Consider the following 25,884-nt stretch of genomic DNA (forward strand, 5'->3'; position numbering starts at 1 on the left):
ACTACAGAGACACCAGATACCCCACCAGGTAGTGGCTCGCAAGCACTTCCCTCTTATCTTTTGGCTCTGGGGATAGTATACGTGCACTCTGATGTTTGAAGTAGGTTGGGTAGAATTTAACTTTTGGCTCAAGGGAGCCTTTAGTTTATTAAATATGGATGTTCTTGCTGGGGAGCGGTCGCAGGTAGAAGCATGGTTTCTCTCTGCAGCACATCACTTTTCTTGAATGTATGCATTTGGGAGAGAAAACTTGGCTCTTCTCTGCCTAGATCTTTTCTGTCTGGATCCACCTGTAAGAAATAACCACAAAAACTGTCAGATCGTAACAATTGCAGGATTTCTAAGTGTGCGGCGGTGTGATTGTAGCTGCCTTCAAATCTGTGAATTCAGCTGGCTTGTCACGAGGCTGGCCTCTCAGCAGCACTGCTAGGAGGTCTGCGTTACCTGTAATTATACAGAGAAAATTGCTCAAGTTAATGCCGCGTCTAAATGCAGTACTAACATCTGCCTGTCTTGGCAGTAAGACAGCTACCATAAATATGCGACGCAACAGGCTGTCAAATATCCTGGCTTCTGCAGTAACTTGCTCTTCTAACGAAAATTTTCCAGCTCCAGTTGCTAATCAGGCTGTGGGTGATCTTTCCGAGCTCTGAGGCTATGGGATCTGTCTCGCATCTATCAGCGTCTGTCCTGCTCTCCCTACGAGCATCCATTTCTGTCCGGGTGCTGCTGAGGAGGAATCAGACCTGCTGCTGAGGGGACTGGGGGGAGAGTGACAGTCTCATCCTAACGAAACAATCAGGTTAAGAGCTGGTTTGCATTTCTGTTCCTGCTTTTGCAGGAACCTAAAGCTGGACTGTTTTTTGCTGTGCTACAAGAAGTCCCAGGAGCAGTTTGCAGTTCTCTCTGCTTCCAGCTTTTGGTGTAGTCTAATGGAAGTGTGTTTCAGAAAACATAACTTTCAACTGCCTGACACTTCCCAATCTCTTCTATTTCTTGTCTATAGTGCTATCAATCAAATTGTTCTTGTCAGCTAACCGGTTTTAAATCTCGTGTGGAAAAATTGTCAGTCCAAGATCATAGTGTGTAAGGACTATGCGTGACTGCTCTGTCACGCTAATTCATTCTTGCTTAAGACATGAAAATAAACTGGTAGAATACCAATTTGAAGTTTTTAGACCTTGAAATGATTTAAAATCTCTTAAAAGAAGGACTAGAGCTGAAACTTTGTCTCCGAGGCACCATTTTTAACTTAGCAGTAAGCTCTGATGGTCTTTTCTTTAAATTGCCTATTGTACAGATGCCTACAAAGAAAGTGCTTCTTTGGGACTGTTTGTGTTTAGTACCGGCATTTATTTCATTTCATGTGACAGATGACTTGGCTTCTGGATCTAGTAATCACTCGCTCATGTCCCACCGGGGCAGGTTTTTGACCTACTGAAACGCTGTGATTTGGTTTGGGAGCACAGGCTGGCTGGGCAGAGGACCGCGGCGGTGGCAGGCTCGCTCAGGAGCCCCGTGTCCCCCAAGCCCGGGTGGCTCCTGGCACACATCTGTGTGGGCTTCGTTTGGCGTTTCGGTCAGATGAGAGGAGCGGGAACACCAGGCTGCCGGGGCTCTGTTAGCGAAAGCTGACGTTTATGTTGTCCGTGCTGTTGCAGTGAGGCTGCCTGCGGGCTGCAGGACGATTTGGTACGGACTTAAATAGTGCAGCTCCTGCGCTGCCGGTGGAACCCCGGAGATCTCGGTGTCAGCCGCCCCCACACAGCCCTCTTTGTCTGCAGGACGTGCATGCGCTGTATGCCCGTGATGTTGAATTTTTATCATTTAATTATTTTTTCCGTCATGAAATCTACTTGTGAGTTATTGATGACGTTCATGGAGATGGGGTCCCACCTGATAAAGGCCAGCTGGCTGCGTGCTGCCCGGCATGCCTTCTGCGGGTCACCTGCAGGCTTCGCTAAAGACAGTGCCACCCAATTAAGATTTAAAAGTCTGCAAGCCTTTCATATCTGTTGTGATTGATATTCCGTAATTGTGGGGTTTCTTACCAGATTTCAGGTTAAGCTTCATACATTTTTTTATTTTTTTTATTATCCTAAGGCTTTGATCGTGGGACACGCTTATGAAATCCAGAGACTTGCTGGACGAAGCTGAATGAACTCTGCTTTATTCTTCAGCATAGTCGTGCTTTTCATTCACTCACAAATAAATGCCTGATTTCTGCTTGAGGGATTTTTTTTTTTTTCTTGAAAGATGGGGAAATCGAAGAATTGAATGCAACCTTACATTGTGGCAATTCTATTTTAAGCAGATTTTCTGCTTTTTTTTTTCTTCGCAATATTATCATACAGCAGCTAAACTAATGAATATATAATTTTCTTTCCTTTCTGCTTGTCATGCCCTGCTAACATGGACATCTACAAAGGCTCAGGTTGGTGTTGCAATCTGTCTTCATCTTCTCTTATTGTTCTCATTTAGTAAAAAGGGGCTTCGATGTTGTTCATCAATCAGGTTTTTTTCCCTTCATCTCTTTAAAAGTGGATCCAACATTACTATTGCATAACAGATTCATCCAGAGAGGTGCCACATTTGTTTGTTACCACTGAAACTATCCTTCAGCTGCAGCAAAATGGGCTGTTTCAAAAACACAGGACATTGATTTATTTATATCTACTTAAATTTGCTATGCTTGCCTAGCTTTGTGACATGGAGACAGCAGAAGCTACAGCACCTACAGCTTCTGGAATCAGCAGAAAAATGCACCGAAACTCTCACTAAGGAGTTTCTGCCTTACTTTAGACGCCCATATTTGACAACATAGTAAAATGGCATTTGTTAATATCTGTCTAGATTCAGTATTTTCTTGATAGTGAAGAAACATAATTTGAAATAAAAAGCAGAGCCACAGGAACTGGCCATTTGTGATTGTATTCGCATATCCCCCATTCACACTTTAACATCTCCATTTTTTTGTGTAACTCTGAGACTAAATTGTCTTGCCTGAGTATTTCAGGTAGAAATAAATACCCAATATCTGCGCGATATCTGCAAGGTTATACTTCGTGCTGCGTTCTGCTCCTCAAAGGCTGTAGTGACAGTAAAACCTTGAGTAAAACCAGGGAGGCAGGTTCGGGGCCGGGAGCTGCGCGTTCTCCCTTATTTTCTAACATTGAATGATGCCAACTTTTTATTTTAATCTCCAGCAAGGAGCGCTCACGCTTTACTGTATTACAACTTGGTGTTTTTAATGCCTGCACCAATCTTACAGAAAATAAAACCACTTACCGCTAGTAAATATGAATTAATAAACCTTGCTGAGCAACTTCTTAGTTCTAGAAGTGTGAGCTGTAATGACTGGGGTTTGACAGAGCTCACTTCAATTAACTTTTTAAACAAGGCATTTTCCACTTGTTGCACTTAAGAATTTGAAATACAGCGGTGTCGGTCTTCACATATTTAATCATCCATTAGAAGAAAATAAGGGATTTACTAGGAGCATTTTGTAAAGGCCAGCAAAAGACTAAATACAGTAAAAGCATCTAAATTCCATGGTGAGGGAAAGTGGAGCATCCAGATGTCTTTATAGCAAGAATACTCTGCTGCTTTCCTAATTTCTCCTCTTTTCCTTGTCCTCATTTTACAGCCAGAATTTTACAGTGCTGCTTTTTTTGATGGCTTCATCCTGAAATGTCTTTATCTGAACTTTTCAGTATCTGATTTTAAGCTGAGATGTCATTCCGCTTAGTGCAAGAAATAGGGCATTTCCAGATTCAGTCCCCTGCTCCCTGAGGGCTCCCTCGCCAGCCTCTAATAAATGCCTCAACTCTTCATCCTCAGTTTTCTCATGTGTAAATTAGGATTAAAGTTGAGCGGTTTTGAGGGTCGGGCTATAAATAGATAATCAAGAGCTGGGGAAACTTCAGAGGATTCATAGTTGTTTTTACCTTTCCTACTCAGTGAAAACCATTTTTCAGCAGTGTTTTTGAAGGCTGGCACCATGGCTAGTCCCTCAGAGTAACAATGAAGGGTCTGTTTCTGTAGGGGCTTCCATACTGCCCGCAGGGCAGAGACTGGGAATTGATAGGTCTTTCTGTCTATGCTATAGTAATTATTGCCCTGACTCTTCATTCGTATTTTGTACTTGGAATAAAATTGATCCCATCCTTTTGCCAGCTACAAAGTTCTAGGCAGGGCTAGGTTTTCTATAAACTTGGTTCAATGCCAGTGAAGGCTTTTCATAACCTTAGCGAAGCTCTAATTGATTTTCTTTTTTCCATACCACAAAGGAGGTAAAAAACACTAACTCCTTTGATTTGGGTGAAAATGAAAACTAAAAGTGCTGAATTTGCTTCACGAATATTTGTGCAGGTATCTGCTAGAGGCATAAAAAATTCAGGAATTCCGATAATTTCAGAAGTCTTACCGCATACTGACCTGTTCAAACTTTTGTGCTGTAAGTCATTCTTGAGCAATATTTTTTTAGTTTTGGTGGCTGCTTGCAGCATCCAAATAACTAAAGACAAGTATTCATCAGTGAAACAGCTGCTTTGCAAAATCCAAATTGCTTGAAAATTAATTGTTCGATCAGTTTTAATACTGGTGAGCGGTTAGCATATTTCTGGCGATTGTGATCAATATATAAACTAGCATGAAATAAAATCAATTTTATTTTAAAGAGAACTATTTAATGTTGAAATTTTAATGAGGTCATTTCTGTGATGTAGTGTTTGTTAATGTGCGAGTACTTGTCCTTCAGATATAGAGTTAATTCAGTAAAGCTTTTAAATGCGTGCTTAGATCTGCCAAATCAAACATGCACTTAAGTAATTAACAAAGTGAGTACTCCATTTTGAATTCAGTTTTAAAGAATTAAATAAAAGAAACTCATTATTAGAAATTATCTGTTTCGGATTAAATGGAATGCGAGGGCAGTATTAGAGCATTATAAAAATTACTCAGTTAATGTACGGGCACCTTACAACCAAAAAAGAGATGTGGATGAACTAGATGGAGTCAACATAGAAGTCAAATTTGCAGGTAGTTCCAATGGATGGACATCTTTGGAGCTGTATTTCCCACCATGCTCCGGATCCATTCGTGTCAGGCTGGTTGCAAGAGGAGTGCTGGCTGTGGTCCAGATTTCACGAAGTGGTGGCCGTAAGCTGTAAGAGGAGGAGAGGGCCACTTTTAGACGGTGACATCCTTCTGCTGCCTCCTCTTGCAGCCTGGATATGCAGGGAACGTAAAAGTGGGTACGCAAAAGGTATTAAAAGTGAGCAAATTGCTGGCCAGTCTCAGTAGGAGTGGTTTTAATATCTGCGCATGAATTTCCTTACCAGCGAGTGTCTTTGCAAACTAGAGCAAATCAGCTCTCTTTCCTACGCAAGTTCTTTTCTAGCTTTAGTGTTATTCATGGTGGTGTCCATAGTTTAAAAGTAGGTTGTTATTTCTTCGGTTCTGGCTGTTTCAATGTATTAGGTCTAATGTAACCTTGGTATCAGGGCAGCGATGTGAAATGAACTTATGTTAGCAATGAATTTAGCCCATTTTTATTAGAAATGAATAGCGCAGAGGTTGTCCTCAGGGTCTCAGGCAACTGCTACAGTGATCAGTTTGGTTGTTCTAATATAATAAGCAGATATTGACTTTAGTTGAGGTGAACACCAAGATTTACTGTCTTGAAAGCTAAAATATTGACTGAGGGAAAACCAGAGTCAATACTTACCTTGAGGGACAATAAATCTTGATGTTCACTGAAATATGAAGTCACTATGATTTTCAGAAGCGTTGAACCTCGTTCTAGTTTACTCTGCAGGTGCTCATCAGAAAAGCTACCTGAAGTATAGGTATGAATTTCTTTTAATGAATCACATCAGTTGAGCAAGTGCACTTGTTTCTATATGTCCTTTGCAAGGTCAGTATTATTCCTGACCTACATTTAAATAAGTTACAGAACATTATAAATCATACCAAAGCTCTCTGGTGGTTAGATATTTGGACTTTTCATTAAAATGCAAGTATCAGCTATTAAAAGAGAAAATAAATAGATTAATGTTTGTATATCTTGTTGAAGTAACTGTCGACGTCAAGACACTTTAGCAAGGACTCAGGGTTTGCTTTGGAGTGAATGGGAACTGGCTTCTTTTATTAGGGCAAGCCGATAGCAGTTTGTCTCTTAAAAAGTAGCTTTTGTCCTTCTTCCTTTTAATTTATTTAGAACTGTGCCCATCAAGTTGATTTTAGGATTCAGATGTTAATGTATTCCAGGTTAATTGTGAGTACAGAGAGGGATACAGTGGTCCTATGAAAGTCAGCAGCAAAACTCCCATTGACTTCAGTCAGGCATCATTTCACCCCTTGGTTCATTGAGCCCAAAACCCAGCATGAGAATATGAATAAAAATCGAGGAAAGCAATTAATTTCCTAAAATGCTAAAAGTATTTTGATTGTATTTATTTCTTGAAAGGGTTAAAGGCAAGGCACTGAGGGATGGAGCCAGCCTGGTCCCCTGGGCACTGAGCTCTGCAGCTCCGCAGAGGTCAGGTGCCTGCAGCTTCCAGCATCTTTCTCCCCCCTGAGCAGTGCAGAACAACGGGCCCCTGTGCCCACCGCATGGTCTTCATTTAGTTTCTGTCCTTCAGGAGATGGACTGTGGTAGTACAGCTCCGTACGTGTGTTGGGTGGCTCGGTCTGAAGGTTTTTGTAAATGCACTGTCAGAGTGGGTTTGCATAAGTTTGGGGAAGAGTGATCATTAAGCAGATTATTTTCAAAGAAACTGTTGTCTTTGTGCTTGGGAAGAGAAGTGACGTAGCTGGACGAGAGACTTCTGTATCTGCAGCAGAGATAGCAGATGGCAAATGTGATGTGGGCTAGGATACTGGGACTGTGTCTAATTTGAAGCTTGGACACACTCTACGTTGCAGCCAGGGATCTGTGGGAGCACATCCCAGCCCTCTCCCAGCTGAGGCACTTTGGGTCCCTGGGTTGGGTGAGGAGTGAGGACACCACATCCCATCCCAGCCTCTGTTCAGGGTCGGGACAGGGTGCTCCCACGGAGCCGGGAGGTGAGAAGTGCTCCCAGGTCCCCCGGTCAGTGGGACCCAAAGAACAGCAAGGCTTAGCCAAAATCCTTTGAAAATGCAAAATCAAAAGCATCATCTGTTTGACCTTGTTAAGTACCACAGCTGTTAGCAAAAGATAGGAGTGAAAGGCTTTAAGGCTTTTTTTTTTTTTTTTAAATACAAGAAAAGAGGAATTGGAAGTGACTGAAAACCAATGATGGCAAGCCAGGAGAGAGAAACAGGAGGAAAACATTGTTCTGTGGAGGAAAGGAACACATGCCATGTCACCGTGTTTTTTTAAATATAGAGAGTCACATGTTACATTCACAGCTTCCAAAATGCATACCCACAGAGTTGCACCAGTGAAAATCTTGCATCTCTTTACGAGTCTCATTTAGAAGGTGTAACGGAGTCTACCGATACATGTTGTAACTTGCTCTGAAGAAACCTGTCCCTCCCAATGACGCTTGCTGGTTATTGACACCTTCCCGCTGTCTCAGAGGTACTACCGGAGATGGCATTGCTCGGCGCTGACGCAGGGCAGAGAAGAGGGGTTGTTCACAGATGGTGAACACAGTGGTATCAGCGCAATAACTTAGTAAAACGGGTTGTTTGTAACAATTATATTTCATGTTTTCGGTGGCGAGTGTAACCTGGAATCCTGACTGAATTGGAAGTACCGAGCGGGTCAGCAGCAGACCGCCCGTGGAAGGCACAGCCCACAGGAGCTGTGGGGTCTGAACCGGGTATTAAGGTACCGCAGGGATCGTGCGACCGGTGCTGTGTGTCCTCCTGCACATGCTGAGAGTGGGATGTCTGTCAGAGGAGGAGAGCTGATGGGGCTTCACGTGTAATCGTACCGGCTTGACACGATCAGGCAGCAGAATACAAATGCTGTATTAATGGCTGTATTATTGTGATCCTGCCTGCTCCTGAAAGAGTGCATCTGAAGTATCACTTCACATCACATATATTTGTGTCACTGCATATGGGATCTCTGTTTTGTCCTCACACGTTTCCTCTGATAGATTTTCGTTCACGTGGCATCCCAACCCTGCCCAAACCCTGCTGGTTTTCTTACACAGGAGTCACATCAGCTAAATGCCGCAGGAGGTTTTGGCCACCAAAATGCAGTTCTGGTAAATTCCTGGCCTAACCTCTAGTGCTATCCGCAGGTGGGCTTTGCTGGTTCGGAGAGGTCTGAGGTTTCACAGATTTTAATGCAGAGCGACGAGAGGTCACTGAGACAATGAGCCGGGATTTCCAAGCTCTTCGTCTGGCCCAAGCGAGGAGCAGAGGCCGCTCGCTGCAGACGGCGGGGTGAGTGCTGAAAGGCTGGCAAGTGCTCACGTCGTGACCTGCAGGATTCACAGCGATATCCTCTAACCCTGAGGAAGAGTTATTAATTAGAGGAAGGAAAAGACTCTTAAATCCCTAAAGCCACAGTTTGTGCTGCGCCTGCCCCAGCTGCCCCGCTGTGCTTGTGGAGGGGCGCAGGCAGCACTCGTGCCGTCACCTCCCGGCCTCTCCCAACCTCATCTTTCTCTCCAAAAGTCTAACAAGCAGGAACAGGCACCCACCCAGCTCTTAATAAACTTAGTAATAAATAAGTTTTACCTCCCTTAACACTGCCCAGTGAGACATCTGCTCCCTGGGCTGCGCGTTCCCTGCCTGCCTTCTTGCGAAGTTTGGTGCTTTGCTCTCTCTGGGTTTTGCCTCCCCTCTGTGACGAGGGAGACTCTGATCATGCCTAAAGCACACCTTTCCCTCTTCAACTAATCGTCTCCTGCAAACGGCAGTATGTTTTGTCAGACAACATAGCCAGAGCATGTTTTTTTTTTCCCCTTCCCCCCCATGGAGCAGGAAAACTAATAAATACTCCCTGTCTCTACATCCATCTCCTGGCTGTCTTTGGGGAACATGAAGGCTTCGCAGTGTCTAAAGAGGGATTGTTATTCTCCCCAGCGTGCGCGGAGAAACGTCTGCAGAAGTCAGTAACTCTCTCAAGGTGACAGGCTGGCTAGGGCAGGACGGTGGCTTCGCGCCGGGCTCGGTGTGCTGCCGCGTCCCCCCGTGCCTGCGGGCTCCCCGCTTGCTGGTGCTGGGCACAGGTCCTGCTCAACAGGCACTCTGTGCACTCTCGAGAGCACTCTTTGCTCCTGTGTGCACCAGTTCATGTTAATGAGCATGGCTGCACAGCTAATCAGGGGCACTTCTGGTGCCACTTGCTCAGCCTAGGAAACTTAGCCTCTATATGCACTTTATACAATATATAGGTACCTATATATCATATGATTAGGCCAAATACCACCGCCTCAGCGTGCGGAAATCATTAGTCCATATCGAGTGACTGCAGTGCGCTGTGATCTTTCAAAGAACTTTGTGCAGGCCCAGCGAAAGCTGGAAACGCCGCACACCGCCTGCGCTCCCCCAAAAGGCTGTGGGGTGACCCCACTCGCTTGTGCAAAAAGGTTGTTGTACCAAATGTTATCGCTGTGCGTGTTCCAGCCCTGCCGTAGTATCCCTAATAAATTTTGCACGTTCTCTCGTGTTACTTGTGCACAGACTGTGAAAAAGGATTTGTGCTTAATAATGTGTAGGAAAAATCGTACTACTGCCTTTGCCCCCTTCGTTCCCCTCCCTTCCCCCTTCCCCTGCGCAAAACGTGATGCTCTTACTAGTTCATCCCCCACCAGTCCCGGCTTCTATTGCCCTCTCCCCTTTCTTTGCTCCTTCACGTATTTTGCACTTTTTAGCCTATCTTACTCTCCTCTCTGCTAAACCTATGCACAACATTTCTAAAGACCCACAGTTAAAATTAGTTTCTGACATTTGCTGTTCCTGCGGGGTTTTCTTCAGCAAGTTATCTTCTTTTCATTTGATGTGAAGGTAATTTTCTGATGGGGCACCAGTTCTGTTTTCTGACTGGTATCTCAGTCTCCCTGCCCCCCACCTCCAAAATGTTCCAAATAAGGTTTCCTTATTGTTGTGGCCGCAACATGCATAGTCGTAATCTGCTATTTTAAAATGAAGCTGTAAATTATTAAACCTGTGGCTGAATTTTTTTTTTTTGGGGGGGGGGAGGAGGGGTGGGAGGAAGGGTACTGATTTAGTTATTTTAATGGTGAGAACCGAACAGCTCCACAGCAGCAAGGTCAAGGAGATTTTGGTGTGTGGAAGAAGAAATTTTAGGTGCGCTGTATTTTTTCAGGGCAGCGCATTGTGCTTCATACTACGCAACAGAGAACACTGTATCTTCAAATCAGCTTCTGCAGACAAAGCGGATTCAAAATAAATAACTTTTGTTCATTACTGTAATAGAACTGTTGATGCATTCATTTGCTTAAACCTAAAAATCTGCTAAAGTACTATCTCTCAGTGTGCTGCTTCTAACAACCTGAATATCCAGCACCTTTTAAAAATGTTTATCAAGCTTTTGGCTGTATTTTTCTCTCTACATAGATACCATAATTCAGGTGAAAACACGGTTGTGTTTGATGAAGAGATGTGTTAGAGAGAAGTCACTTGCAGGGGAACAAGCATTTATAGTTTTCGTATATAAACATGAAATTTAGAGGACGCATGAAATTTCATTCTTTTATGGTAAATGACTTACAAAGGTATGTTGGAAGCAAAGGTAAATGAGTGCTGATTTTAAGTTTGTACCTTCTGAAACACAAAAAGATGCAGTATGTACGGTCCTGGTGAATGACGTGTGATAGATTATAGCGAGAGCAGTCTGAGCAAATGAAATTGTAATGGAGTTCCTCTTCTGGCTGCAGGAAATAGCTGTTATTTATCCTGTTTCCTAAGATGCTGCATGCGTACTGCTGTTTATTATATACTTAAAAATCCGTTGGCAAGTCAATAATGAATAAACGAACTTAAAGATATTACAACACCCTTAGCATAAGGAGCATAAGCCAGGATATTTTTCAGTGTACTCTTTCCGGGGTTCGGCTGAGGTGTTTCTGCAGAGATGCTAACCTGGATAGTTCAAATGACCGGTTTTGATTCTTTCTCCTGGCAGGTGTATGAGGCAGTCCCATGCTACAGCGAGTGCAATCAGTATTCTTGGGTAGTAGAACCGTGGTCTCCGTGCAAAATCAACAGCGAACAAAATTCCCTCCACTGTGGAGAAGGAATACAAACGAGGAGAGTCAGGTGCGTGAAGACAAAAGCACGGGTACTCCAGATTAAAAAGAGCTGATACGTACTGGCATAAAGCTGAAATATGTGGCCATCTGACAGTGAGTACGTTGCTGAGTCCAGTGTATTTCAAATGAAAAGAAACATGCATTTATGTGCAGTGGTTTACAGGAAAAGCATCTCAAGAGATGCAGCCTTGTGTTACGATCAAGACATCTTTCAGGAAGAAGGCATGATGTTTAAATTAGAATTCTTCAACCTAAATGCCATATATACATAAAGCCCCCTGAGGTGCAAAGCCTCCATATTCTGATTTGCTAACATTTTCCCCAAGTAATGGCACTGCATGCACCAGAGTGGCATTCATTATTAGCAAGCATTCATTCCCCAGACACAAGGAAACACTGAGTTATTTCCAAATGTTCGGATGTTACTAGCAGGAGCACAAAGGTTTGTTCTTGCTGGTTGTCGTTTTCTGTTTGCTCATCTGTCAGCCAATCAAAGTTAAAATCCCTCTGTATGAAGTTTGAAATGTTTATTTAAAGTAGCTATTGAAATCTGTGAGTAATAAAAGCATGTCGTGCGTGTAGCTGGTTTTGATTTGCATTAACATGATTGATTCTACATTTTGACCAGCCGTGCTGCATATAGCTATTGTGTTACGTATAGTGTCCTATATGGGGTCGAGCAGACCTGTTGATATCCATCACTTCTGTAGTACGCTGATGACCCTCTAATGAAAATGTCTGTTTGCTGTGTAGGTGTGTGAGTACCGTTGAGGACCACGGAGGCGAGACTGTGCCCAACGCACTGTGTAATCAGGCTGAAATCCCGGATATAATGCAGAAGTGTAGCTTGTACTGTCCCAGTGAGTGTGCAGTGTCTGACTGGGGACAGTGGAGCAAGTGTCCACAGGTAGGCTCTCCTGCTTGTGTCTCTGTGGCAATGTTCCTCATGCGTCGGTCTTCTCTGTCCTTCAGCCATTTCATGAGATAGTTATTTTCTAACAAAGCAAATATTTTCTGAGGGAAGTCAGGCTTAAAGGATCCTGCCAGCATGGTTGAATCTGGAGATTTTTATATTTCTACAGAGCCTGAGCTATAGAAAATTAGTTAGTAAAACACATAGTTATCACTGTGACAGTTGCTTCCACTCATCCTTCCACTTGGTCTACGGGAGAGGACCCACACAAGTAGAGCGGGTGAAGGGACCAGTATTCTAGCTGCAGTAAGGGCTGTCTGTGTTAAGAAATATTTGCAGGGCAGAGCTCTGTGAGCGATGCACAACTGCCGTAACAACCTGCTGGTAAACCATGGTGGTTGCACTCCTCTGGACAGGTCTTAGGCCTGAGGGAATGACAGCTCTCCCTTCCCAACAGACACTATTTCTGTCCAGCGTCTCCTCCTCCTCAAAACTTTGAGGGAAGATTTGAGGCAACAGCAACAGAAGGGCATGGCAGCAACGTGCCTGAACAATTGGTCTTGTCACAAAATACTCAAAACTTTGTGAATTATGCAGGGATTCAAGCCACCGCCAAGTGCTCTGTGTTTTCCTAAGTGTGCAAGATGGAAAGAAACTGCAAATTCTGTCTTGTGAAAATTCTCTGGCCTCAAAGCATGTAATTGCAAACCCATTGTTTCTCCCTGTTGAAATAGGTGCCAGGTTTAATCTCAGGGGTTTTGTAATAGACTTGCTTGATGTATTTAAGTGACAAACATATATTCCTTGCCCCTGTGTTAACAGGGCCATTATCAAAAGTCTGAGTGGTTATTGGACAGGTATTTATACTACTGCTGACACAGGTAATTTCCTTCCATAATATTTTGTGTAGCGTATCAATATACTCGGTAAGAACATGTCAAATAAAATCTTGTTTCATTTCCTGCATTCACCTCCTCCTGAGCAGCATAGCTTTGATGAAGTGTAACACTCTTGCAGCCAATACAGATGCTTGGATACCTTTCAAAGTCCCACTGTGGTTGGGCTGTTTCTTTGCCATTGACTTTTTTTTTTTTTAAGAGAGAGATTTTCTTCATTTTAGCATGCAGTAAACTAATGCAGAGATCCTCAAGGCCATTGCGTATTTTTCAGGTGCCTTGGTGGCAGTCAGTTGGTCATGAAGGACTGCTTGAAGCTTTAAGCACCCTAGTATCCTTAACACACCCTGAGTTTTTCCCTGAAGACTCCTTTTTGACAATGGCGAAGCCTCTGTAGCCCACAGAAGCAGGAAAGGGATGCCCAGAGCTCGTGGGCTGCAGCATAGCTCTTGGCAGTCGCAGAGCCGAGTGCCACAGTCCCTGTGTCTCCTTGTACATCCTTTTGCCACGATAGATATTAATTCATAAATGTGAGGGCATCTGCATGCCAATGCAATTAACTGAACAATATGTTTTCACAAGCTGTTCTGCAACGCTTTGTTGTGAAACTGAGATGAGACTGTGCGGATGGAGCATGTGTTTAAATAGTTCTGTCCGGATATGAGGCAATAAACAGCTTGAAGTTTTATGGACAGATAAAACCCTCCCTTTGAAGAGGTTACAGCAGTGCTGTCTCCCTTTTATAGCTACTCAGGCCATTTGTGTTCCTTTGGTTTGGAGAAAGGACCACACAGCACAGTCCCTCCCAGGCTGCACACGCTTAACATCTCCAAGGCAAGCACTGGGCTTGCTGTAAGTGCAGAATGGCTGGACCATGACGGTGGTGTATCTTCAGTACGTGTGGGGGGTACCGGTGTGATGGGGCAGGGAAATGTGGTGGCCAGGAGTAAGGCATTGCCAGTACCAGGGTAGTTAATGCAACCTTCCACCTCCTGAGTCGCCACTAGGGAAGGTGGTCACTGAGAATGGCCACAAGCTGGTGGACATGGTCAATGGAGTTACAAAGGCAATGGAGCCTACAGGGGATCCCGTTTCATCTTTAAGGGAAGAGCTACGTGTGGTCAGTTGAGTAGCTCCACTGGTGGCAAGTGAGAGCTTGGGTCTGGACCTTGCATGGAGACCCTACATATAGACACCCAAATATAGGAGTCTGCATCTGGAGCTGAATCTCTTATTAAGTCTTTTGGTCAGACCTGTTGTGCCTCCAGCCTGCTTGAAGTGTCTTCCCACGGAGCCCAAAAACATATCAGTACGTTTGCGTGTGTAGAACCTCTTGCTCATTAGGACTGTCTATTTAAATGTGTTTGAAGGAATTTTGCTCAATGGCTGGTATACTTATGCATGGTTTCTGATTCATGCCAAACTGGAGGTAAATGCCTGTCTTCTGAGGATGTATAAAATGCTTTTTGAACAGTCCCTGAAAATCCATTTTCTAAGTATGGCTTCTTTCTTTTCCCCAAGTAATCCGAAAAATTTGAAGGATCACATCATATTGAAATGAAAAAGCAAAACTGTACATCCTGGCTGCTCTTTTTCAAGCACATTTACATTTCATAGCAAAACAGTTGGCACACGTTTAATTGTAGCACTCTTGTGAGGCAGCTGCCAAAGAGCATTCCGGGAAATCTTCCTGTATCTCTGGTCATGTTTGGCTTGCTGGAGATAAAGAGGATTTATGAAACTTGACAAATTCTAGTTTGTAAGAAATGAGCAACCACAATTTCACCCTCATCTTTGCCTGAGTATCTCTTTGACTTGAGATATTTACCAAAGATTTTGGTCAGGTGAGAATTCTTTTCCAGTCGCTTTGGTGTTCTGCTCATATTGTATAGTGTTGATAATAAATTTATCCTGATAGCGGAATAACTAACTCTTATCAGCTGAATATAAAAAGGCCTTTTAGATTATCCAGTGTACCTTTTGTCAATATGTCATTGAACTCTGGATACTTTCTAGGGTATTACTTGGTTTTATCTTGTAGCAATACTCTTCCCATGTGAATTTTCCACTTTCAGGAGAGTAAATGGTCTTGAATCATGTTGCAATCAATGAGTCATAAAGGTGGCGGCTGCTTTGTCAATAGGAAGTACATTCTTCAATACTTCTTTCTGCTAAAACATTGTATTTGTTCTAACTTTTTTGGCCGCATTTCCCTTTTACTTTTAAATATTTATGTTTTTAGGGTGGCCTTTAGTAATTTCAGATGCTCCCACAATTCTTTTATGTGTATTTTCCAACTGAATTGCAATTTTTGCATCTTGATTATAGTGCTATTTAACACTGCTACACAAAGCTAAATTTTAATATTTCCTCTAATGGAACTTTGCCATGACCCAGAAATGCAGCCGTCTGAAATGTAATACTTTGAGGTTACTTTTGAGTTTTTGTCTCTTTACTGGATTCAAGAAACTCATAAGTACTGATTTAAAGCTTCCCTGTTATTCTCACATTCTCTATTGTGAGAAGTAAATTCAAAATGGTTTTCTCTCTGATTGAAAACTATTTTTTGACTCATAAAGTTTTCTTCTTTGTCGTTACGTAACATCCACGTAACTTAAATATCAAGGCTTTAAAGCCATTTAAAATAAGTTTGAAAAAAAAATCATGAGCAAATTAGATTGACTTGCATTTTGCTTTAGAGATTTCGTGTTCGTTCCAGCTACAATAGCGTGTTCAGTCAGACATCATTACTTGATTGCTCAAAGACCTGGCTAAACAATCTGGAAACCGAAATCCTATCATCTCTCTTACATATTCAGCGATCGAATAACATGCACTACCTGCGGTGTCTCGACTTTGTATTCATCTGACTTGGAAATGCAATTAATTGACTTCAGTTGAATTCATCAGAGCATTCTTAAAAAGAGTTAATATGCGAGTTGTGCTACAAGTCCCTGAAATAATCACCTCAAATTTATTTTGTTAGCTCTCTGCTGCTGTGTCCATAGCTGTTGCAGCCCCTGTAGCCGATCGGAGTGGCCTCCTTGTTTGCCTCAGCTGTTGGCATTTCTAGCAGCTAATTTTGAGAGGTCTGAAATTAGTTAATTATAGGAGGTTATGTGTCTAGTGAGTGAGAACAGCTGTCTCTCTTTCAGCGAGCATTTTCCTCACAGATCAATAGCTATATACAACGCTCAGGACTTGTGACAATTGAGTTGTTATTCTCTTGAATCTGAGGGGGTGTGTGTAATATTGCAATAACCATATTAAGAGTGGCACCAGGCAATACCTCCGACTCTCAGGTTTTGCAGTGACTTTCATCATAGATGCGAGTCGGAGACATTATGGTTTGGAAATGCTTTCCCTCCCGAGCCAACTGGAAGAGGAATTGTGGACTCGTGTAGACGTTGGGACTCACTGAAGTCTTCATCACGACTAGTACCTTTATACGTAAGTTTGGCAGAGGACCTGCAGTATGGAGGCTGGATTGAAGAATGAAGCTTGCACAGCGTTGTATTTCTAGCCCAAGAGATAATTTATTCAGGTCAAGCATGAGAATTATGCTGGTCCAAGGCTTTTCTGGAAGACTGTACAGTGCTCCTTATGCATAGCTGGGACTTGGTTTTTTTTGGTATGGCTTTATCAAAAAGTTGGTAACTGCTGTATTTTTTTAGATTCATTGTTTTATTTTTACTTACCTTTATCAACAATCATTTTAAAAAAAGTAATGGTTATATATGGAGGGAGATAAGGTCTCAGAACCTAGATACATCTCAAAAAGAAAATTTATGCAAATGCATTTTCATTTCAAAAGACTGCTCATGTTATTGTAAATGGCTTGTTAAATTGTTACAAAGCATCCACATCGGCAGGAACAGTATAACGGTTCATTGCACTGTTAAGAAGAGTCAAATCCTGTTGCTGCCAACGCATTTACCTTAGTTTGAGGTTGTATGTTTCCTTATGAATAGCCAGTTAAATATAATGTGGCCAGCTGTTTATAGTGCAGTGTGCATTATACAAGCTGTTTGATAAATTAAACAGCTTAAAGGGCTCTCTAATGGGTTACAACCTTAATAATGCACGTGAAAGCCTAGATCAATGGACGGCTTTTAAAATCCATCACAAAGAAGGTCTATATTAAGTGTATATTAACATGTGATATGTTAACAGTTCTTACTCTGGAACTTAGCATTCATAACGGTCCAGTTTTATTTTATTTCATGTCCTTCTCTTCCAGAACAAACTTTCTGTGCGTTGGCTGTTCTGTTATTGTCTGGAGCAAAGGCTGGGTACATCCTTTGTGTATGTTTGTGTCCCTCTCTTTTTATGTTAACTTAAAATAGTGACAAGCGGTCATGGTGGAAAAATGTGATTGGCTAAAAGAAATATTAAAAAGTGCAGTAGTTAATAGTGCCAAGAATTCCTCCATAGAATCGAGATGATGGCTTTTATAATTTCTAAATCATCTTTTGGGAAAAACTCTGATTCATTCCTACCTTAACATTTTATGTACCTCTCATTGCTTCAGAATATTTTGTTTCTGTAGTGGTTTATATAATCTGGCCTATAGATCCCTGTCTCTAGCTCAACTTTTTCACACGTCATAGAAAAGGATAATGGAAATGGTGAGATTTAATACAATAAGGTAGGCTGAGACAGTATAGTTGTACACGTAAAGAAACTTATTATGTCTGTGTATGAAGTCCTATTGCTGTAGGCTATTAATGTGCGACCTGAGTTAGGTCCCCGTTGTTATTTCCATCCAGAAATTAATTCCATTCCTATCACCGATACCAAAGGAAGCACATGCCTGAATTACACACCCTGCTGCTTACAGTCATCAAGGAGGAATCTGGACTAAATCCAAGAAACAACATAGTCTGTAAAACTTAACTGCCAAACTGAGTTGGCACCTAACCTTGAAGGTACATAGAGTTCTCCAGGCCTCTGACCTTCTACCTCTGTGCATCACAGCTACCTCCATTTCTTAGGACTTGTTTCCCCTCTTATATTTATGGCCAATCGGCACCCATATTCATCGTCCTTCTTTGATCCATAAATCTTTCATCTATTGCTAGCCTGGGTGGTGGCAGAAGTGGGTTTCAGTTGTCCAGAACAGAAGCAGAAATTGGGCAAAGGTTTTCCACTTGCTAAGCAGGTGCTAAACTCTGATGGTCTCCAGGCTGCAGCAAGAATTACTTGTCCCTCCTGGTAGCACCAGCCCTCTGGCAGATCAGAGCCTCAGTTACCTGGAAAGATCAGGTGAAGGTGCTGAGTCTCCAGAGTTGCTCTCATTGCAGTTCGCTGGAGATGTCCCTGGAGCCGAGACCCAAGCGGGAGGCTGAATTTCACCCCACCTTCTTTTTCGCGTTCCTCTACATGAGGTCTGTGCAAGAGTTGCTCGATCTGGTCCCCGGCACGGATCAGCGAGGTCTGTGCATGCGGAGAGCTTCAGCACCTGCACCGGGTTCTGCATTGCGCTCGGTTCAAGCATCTCCTGGCTTTGACACTGCCCAAATCTATCTTAATAAATCATTGCAATCTAAGTCTATCACCTTGGCTTTCAATTTCTGCGTAAGGATATTTGCTGTTATGCCCAATTCTACCCCATTGCTACATGCCAAATTCTCCAACTATGGAAACTAGTTACGGGATTTATAACCACAGGCATAAAAGTAAGTAGCATGACCATAAAGAGGTGATCTCAAAAATACAAGTCAAAGTTAAACTCCCACTACTGAATGCTTCCGTTGTATGTACCAGCCTTTCTCTTAACAGTGTTGTTGGCTGCACCTTTTCCTCTTTCCTTGTGCTTCCACTGTAGAATAAGTGTTGGCTAATGCTGAGCATGAGCCAGTTGTGATTACCGTACAGGAGGTAATGGCTGACTTAATGTAAAAATAATGAAAAAAAAGCTTAATCTGTCATCAGTGAAAGTAGTAGTTATTAACAGAACAGTAGGAAGTAAAATAATGTCTTTGAAAGTGTAGCATCCACTTAGTGGGAAGAGAGGAGCTGTAAATGAAGATATCGGTAAAGGATTGCTGAATCACAGTGGGTTTTATTTATTTAAAACCCCCAAAATTATAGAGCTTGTGATAAGAAATTTGGGTTCCTAGTGGGGTAGAGCAGATCCAGTCTTGATCCACGTATCTGAATGGCACCTTCACTATTTCCTATGGAAGAGTCAAGTTGTTTTTGTAATTTTCTTCATTTGTGAGAATAGTCAGAATCAACCTCTTCCATAATCTTGCCCAAATCTTAATTAATTCTGTGATAATTTCTTACTTTAATTACTCAAGTAATACTTCTTTCTTTTGCTGCCTTTTCTATGATATTACTGACTGCTATTTCTGTCCTACTTCCTAAAAAAGTAATTTGCCATTGATGGTGATTGGGTTTTTCTTTCAGTATTTTTTAAGATCCAAATTCAGGACTAGATACAGACCATTGGTAGTGATGGCAGTGGTGACAATGGTGACATAATATCTTCCTCCTGCTATGCAGCTTACACACTTCTCTCCATTATTGCTTGTTAATACCCTCAGCATCTCCCCACTGGAAACAATTCCTCTTCTTTAACTTTCACCATTCACATCCCCTGATGACTTTGAGTCTGCCAAGCCATTCCTCATCCTTTGCCGTGTCGTAAATATTTAATTTTTCCAGCCTGGGATTTTGGAGGGGTCCTGCAGGAGTTGTGCACCCAAGCCCATTGAGTTTCCAGGGTAGCTGGATACTCAGCTCAGTCTTGCTCCTTTGAAAATCCCAGCTTTCGTCTTTTTTCTTTGAAAGTCATTCCCTCCTGCCGCTTATTCAGTTCCATATATATTTGGCTCAATTTTTTACATCGTTAACTTGAAAGAGTAAGGCCAGAAAATCAATTATAAAACTAAATTGACTTATCAATTGACATAAAGAGAAATTCAACAAATAATATTACAGGATATTAGTTACAGTTTGCCGACTTTGAATTTTTGCGTGTTTCCCATGTACTCAGCTTGATTAAATGAACACTTCTCCTACGGAGATTCTTTATTATTCAGAACTAGTAAAAGTGGGGAGCTTATCGCATCAGCTCTGGCTTCTGAACAACATGGCTCATCAGCACAGTGAGAATGCCAGCCTCAGAGCTGCGGTAAACTGGCCGTTTATTTGGATCCTGGCAAACACAAGATAGACTTTGATGTGTTTGAGTCACGGCTGTTAAACTGGTCTGCTGCCCACCGGGAGGACGTCTGAGGAGGAGAACGGTCCTGCTAGCCAGGAAACCTGGGTGGCTGTATGACAGCGTGTGCAGCGCTGAGCTGAGTCAGTGCCCTGTAATGGAGCACAATGGGGTGCACGCTAGATGGGGGGAAAAATACTGTTTTATTAAAAGAAGTTAGTTACCTACAAATGATGCATATTTTCTGTCTGCAGGTTCTTATTTTGAAGGGAGCAAAAGCAGGTATTTCTGAGATGGCACAGGCATAACTTCTTTCACAGCATTCATTGATTTTTTTTTTTTTTCCCTTTGGTAACATAATGCAGGGAAACATTAATTAGGAGTAGCTACTGAGATACCTTCTTCAATATTTTTTTTTTGTTTGTTTTATTTGTTTTGTTTTATTGGCAAATGATTTAAGTTACTAGTGTTAGTTGTTAGGATGAACAATCGGATTACTTGTGGAAAAGGCAGTAAAGTATTGGTAAACACTTAGCCTAGGTTTAATTTTCAGATAATTAAGAGCAATTGGTTATTTTAGATGACCATAGATATTCGAATAAGATTACCATTTAAAATGATTTGACAAGGTGTGTGTCAGCAATAAGAACGTAATAGAATTTCCTTCACATAGTGTAAGCATGAGGAAAATAGGACCTGACAAGGTATTTTAAGACCAGACCGGACTTTTTTCCTATTTGTCCTGATATTTATTCTGTTTAGTTATGCTATCATCTGTGCAACTAATCCAGTTTACAGCAGTCTGAGATCTAGATTTATGCTGCAATGCCATTACGTTTCTCTTTAATATTCACAGTACAGGAATTATCCATATTTTCACCCATGGAGGGTTCAGTGTTTGCAGGCAGTTCGTTGCATGATAATAAGCCTGTGATTTTAAACTGTTAGTTATTTTTTGTAATTAAAGTACACTCTAGAAAAGTCATGTTTTAAATTCCCAAGCATTTATGAAAATGTATTTCTACATGCACTGGTTTTTTGGTTTTCTTTGCTGTTCCTGAGCAATTTTTAGTGCTATTGAGAGACTGTTAGGAATTAAATAGGTCATCTTGTTCAGTAAATGGCTGTGAATACCTTTAATAGGGATTTATTTCCATTAGGTTTGCTGCGGCCACTTCCACGCTGTACTGGATTGCAGGAAAACTCTGCTGAGTTTCAGCGCGTCAGAGCCCCTACCCTCGGGGCTGCTTTTCTGCCCCAGCCTTGCAGCCTAAATGGCTATTACGTATTCCAGTAATCACCCTGGCTTCAGAATAAGCTTTTTTAGACTTTTTTGTGATTTCACTTAACGAGACAAAGCAGCAATCCTTAGTGCTCTTCACCACTGATTAGCCTTGCCCGGTGTCACAGGCATTTAATCTTTGGCGCTGCGACTCCTTCCTCCTGAAATAGTTCCCCTTGGCATGAGACATGGATGGGACAGTCATGCCAGGGCAACGGCATGGCCCAGCCAGTGCTTATGCTATATCCCCAAATTAAGTAAACCACGGGAAAAACTTAGGAAATGCGTGGCAGAGCCGGGTGACACCTCCGTGTGACATCCAAAGAGAAGGGCTCTCTGCAGAGGAGGGGTAAGCAGGAGGCTGCAGGAGGGGATTTGTGGGGATGAGCAGATGCTTTCCTCTACGTAAAGGGGATTTTTCCTGGAAAGCAGAAAACATTCAGTCACTATTGCGAAGTCTGCAGCTGAAATGGAAAGCAAAACAGCCCCATGTCAGAGTGCTAAGAGAGTGAGGATGGGGGACTGCTAAAACCAAACAATTTTCGTGCCTGTGATGTACAAACACAAATGAAAACTGGCCTCAGTTGGTTGATATTCGCATGAAAATGTAAACAAGCAAATCCTGGTTTATAGGCAGTTGGCCATCAGTATTTGTATCACATACTTCAAAAAGTCACCCTGTCTTCTTGTCAGCATCATAGCTGATACGTAATTACAAATGTCCTTCCTAGAAATGAAAGCTTTGCTGTAACCTCACTTACTACTTAAAAATGCATTAATTGTGCCAGAAATCCTGTCCCATTTTTCAGTACTGTGGCATTTTACTAGAAATCTTGGGAAGAGGTGGAGAGTAGAGCACAGCAAAATGGCACGATCTTTATCTCATTGTCCCCAAGGATCCTTACAAAAAGTTACGGAAATAAATAGTATAGGAGTGTCTAAAACAGCCAAATCAGGGTGGGCAAAAGATGACTTTTAGTAATATTGGATTCTTACCTTTGAACCACATTTCTTTTCCTTCATATGCTTTTAAGTATCTAGAACAGGAGCGTGATTGTACCGTACCTCGGCATGGCCGTGGGTGTGCATGTAGCAACCCCAGGCGGTCGGTGTCTGTACGATTTACTAGGGTCTCTGGTACTGTCCATCACTTTTGTATACAGGTGTGTGATCCGAATGTTATGCAAACCCGGACTCGACAAGTGCTAAGGTCTTCTATCAATACAAAGCCCTGCCCTGAAGATTCACAAATGAAGCCATGTATTCTTAACCAGAATTGCTTCCAATATCAGTACAATCTAACAGGTAGGTATACCTTTCCAATATACTCTTAGCAGGAAGTGACACCAATTACAGCATACATTAAATTGATGTTCTGCTTTTCCAAATATCTTTGCATAAAAGATTCGGCTCCTTAAAGGCTTCCTCCAGTTGTGTTTTCAGTTATATTTGCTTGTGGTGTTGGTTAAAGCCTTGACACTAAAAGAGTTATGTGTAGACATCACTGATTTCACTACAGTTAGTTACATGTCTACATTTTTTTTTTTTGTCCACAAGTTAGTGGACAAATGCACAATTTTTACTTTAAGTCGTCATTACAGGTACGCTGGAAATAAAAGAGGTTAAATGGGATCTCTTCTTTTTGGTGGGTTATCAACAGAATTAATTACAAAATTCCACTTAAAAGAGTATCATCTGTGTGATTCCGGTGAAGCCAATAATACCAACAAAAGTCTGGTTTGAAGGCAAATATGGGTTATATGGGTGGGCATAGGATATTCAGAGCAAAATGCATTATTTAGGACCTTAGAAGCAATTAGATCTGTTGCAAACAAACTAACAACAAAAAAAAAAAGGAAAAATTCCTTTTGTTTTGACAAACTCGGATAAATGAGAAAGGCAGAGAGAGGAGAGGAGATCTAAGAGGAGTTTGGGGGCTGATGGGAGGGGAGAACAAAGCAGGAGAAAATGTTATATCTGAATATAAACTCATCCTGTTTGAAATAAAAGCCCTAGAAACACCCAGGCAGCAGGACGATGCCTTTTTTATCATCACATTTCAGAAATACAGAACATTTATGTGTTCATGTTTATCAGAGGTGGAAGACACAAAGTAATAGGTTTTCTTCTTGCATGCTTCCTATTCGTTGGTGGTGTATGGAAATTTTTGTTGTTTGTGTTATCCTTTTTTGTTTATTTTAAATGGTGTTTTAAGGCTTATTTTAGTTTAGTTGTATTCTGACCGTCACCATTTCAGACAAGTAACAAGATATGAATTTTCTTCTACTAGAAACACTGTTTTTATTTCACGAGTATTAAAGCTTGGTTTTAAATAATGGAAAGCTTTGCCTTGAGACAAGAAATAGGTTAAACCGGAGTTACCCTTCAGAAACTTCCCCAGCTACTTTATCAAAGTGAAATTTTACTTCAGATAATACAGTCTTGTAAATGCGCCAACTGCGTTGAACTGATACGCTTTATCAGCGTTTAACAGTTTTCTGTGCGCTCTGAGGTCTCGGTTTCGTTAAGGGGATATCTGAGTGCAAAGTCAGGAGTTTCTCCTCTGAGACTTGCTTGGTTTTAAGAGCAACTTTCTTTTGTGTGGGTTGTTCTTGGGTTTGGGATGCCCTGACGTGGGGGAGCGCTGCGTTAGGGGAAGGTAACCCGCGTGTTGAGTAAAAAGGTGTGAAAACAGAATGACGGCCACGACCTGCTGCACTGCGTCCTTTGCTTTCTGTCTGCAGGCTGGAGCGGGTGCCAGCTGGGTGCCAATGCCACCTGCGGGCACGGAGAGCGGCGGCGTCTCCTGAGCTGCCGGCGCAGCGACGGGGCCACCGTCAGCACGCAGCTCTGCCAGCGGGTGAGGATGGCACACGTGTGTGAGCGGGGCAGGGAAACGCCCAGAGGTTCATTTAGTTTCTAGAAAGCCGGTGCCTTCTGATCCGCACCAAGACACTGTCCATGGGTGGTGGAGAAGCTGTGTTCGGTGCTGGGAGCACAGCAGTTGGGTGCTTTGGGGAACAAAAGCATCCCCGGGGTGTTAATGGGTGGTATCGTTCCTTGACTCAAATGGGAGGTTTTGGGGTTGGAATAGCACGCATGGGGCACAGCTATAGACCCTGCACCATGGCTCCAACAAAGCTGGCCACCAGGGAGATTGTGCCCTACTAGAAGTTTGGGATTGTCCTTTGAAGAGTAAGACCCAAACACTGAGGGACTCGTAGATGTGAAATGCTTCAATGCTGAAACTGCTTTCACCAATTGCACCCTCGGGAAAACTCCCTGTAAGCAACACCGTTGGCATCCCACTGGAGCTGCTGCCAATTTTCGGTTTCCTGACTTGGTGCCCAGCCGTGGCAGGAGGTGGCCGGGGGGGCCTGGGGAGCCTGACGCCTGTGTTTCCTTGTCATCTCACAGCTTCGCCTGGAGAAGCCCGTGCAGATGAGCAGTCGGTGCGTGGTGGGGTGCGCGGTGGACTGCCAGCTCTCGGCATGGTCAGCCTGGTCACAGTGCTCCCACACGTGTGGTGCTGGCGGTGAGTACCCACCTGCCCTCCTGCCCCCTTCCCCCTCCCCACGCCTCAGCAATGCAGCGCAGACGGGACCCCCAGTCCCAGAAGGGCTTACGCAGCCCCCGAGCAGGGGTACAGAGCACAGGGATCGCCCCGAGCTGCACCCTTTGGAGGTGATTTTTGACACTCTCGAGGTCTGGAAGAGTTGGGTTTTTTGAACAAAGCAGGCTATTTTCAAAGTACTCAAAAGTGAAAAATGCAATTTAGGAAACCAAGTGGACAGATGCCCGGAGGATTGTTTTATTAATTAATTCAAACTCTCAGAATTCAGTCATAGGAAACATTAACCCCAGAGACAGGAGGAGTACGTAGAGCTAGCAAAGAGCTGGGGAGAGTTACAGGATTCTTAAGAAATGGATAAATAACTAAATACAAATCCTCTGGTGAAGGTACTTTTAGTAACATAATTACATCCCATTGAAGAAAAAGCACTAAGACTATTTTTCATCATTTAGTATATGCCTCTGTCTCCATCTTGTATCCACAGGTCCCTTAATACATGTATGGCTCCAGTAACTTCAGCGAGGTTTTCTATAGCCAGTAATGCTAACCAGCATACAAAAAGTGAAAGGATTAGGACCTTTTTTTTTAACTTTGTATAATTTTTAAAACCCTTTGAGTATTGACATGAGGAAATGTGTTGAAGCTTTTATTCAAAATAAGCTCGTGACATTATTTCCCAGGCTTCTGATGCACATTAGATGTACAGTCTGTAAGATTCGCGAGCCATAATGCATATTTGAATCAAATTCACTTAAGGTCAAAAAGAAAAAAGCTCTTAACTTCCATAAAGTGATTCCTTCAGATGGATTTCGGAGATCAAAGCATG

The 25,884-nt window shown here is 42.6% G+C and overlaps 1 protein-coding gene across 2 annotated transcripts in view; it reads left to right on the forward strand.

Moving 5' to 3' along the window:
- THSD7B (thrombospondin type 1 domain containing 7B) overlaps nt 1–25,884 on the forward strand; it is a 346,109-nt gene that overhangs the window by 298,272 nt on the left and 21,953 nt on the right. For both annotated transcript variants that reach the window (XM_076343106.1, XM_076343107.1), the window contains exons 17-21: nt 11,096–11,229; nt 11,976–12,129; nt 22,648–22,789; nt 24,229–24,344; nt 24,902–25,019. In XM_076343106.1, the coding sequence (XP_076199221.1) occupies nt 11,096–11,229; nt 11,976–12,129; nt 22,648–22,789; nt 24,229–24,344; nt 24,902–25,019 (664 nt within the window). The remainder of the gene's footprint in view (nt 1–11,095; nt 11,230–11,975; nt 12,130–22,647; nt 22,790–24,228; nt 24,345–24,901; nt 25,020–25,884) is intronic.

Source organism: Aptenodytes patagonicus, chromosome 6 (assembly GCF_965638725.1).
Source record: "Aptenodytes patagonicus chromosome 6, bAptPat1.pri.cur, whole genome shotgun sequence".
NCBI lineage: Eukaryota > Metazoa > Chordata > Aves > Sphenisciformes > Spheniscidae > Aptenodytes > Aptenodytes patagonicus.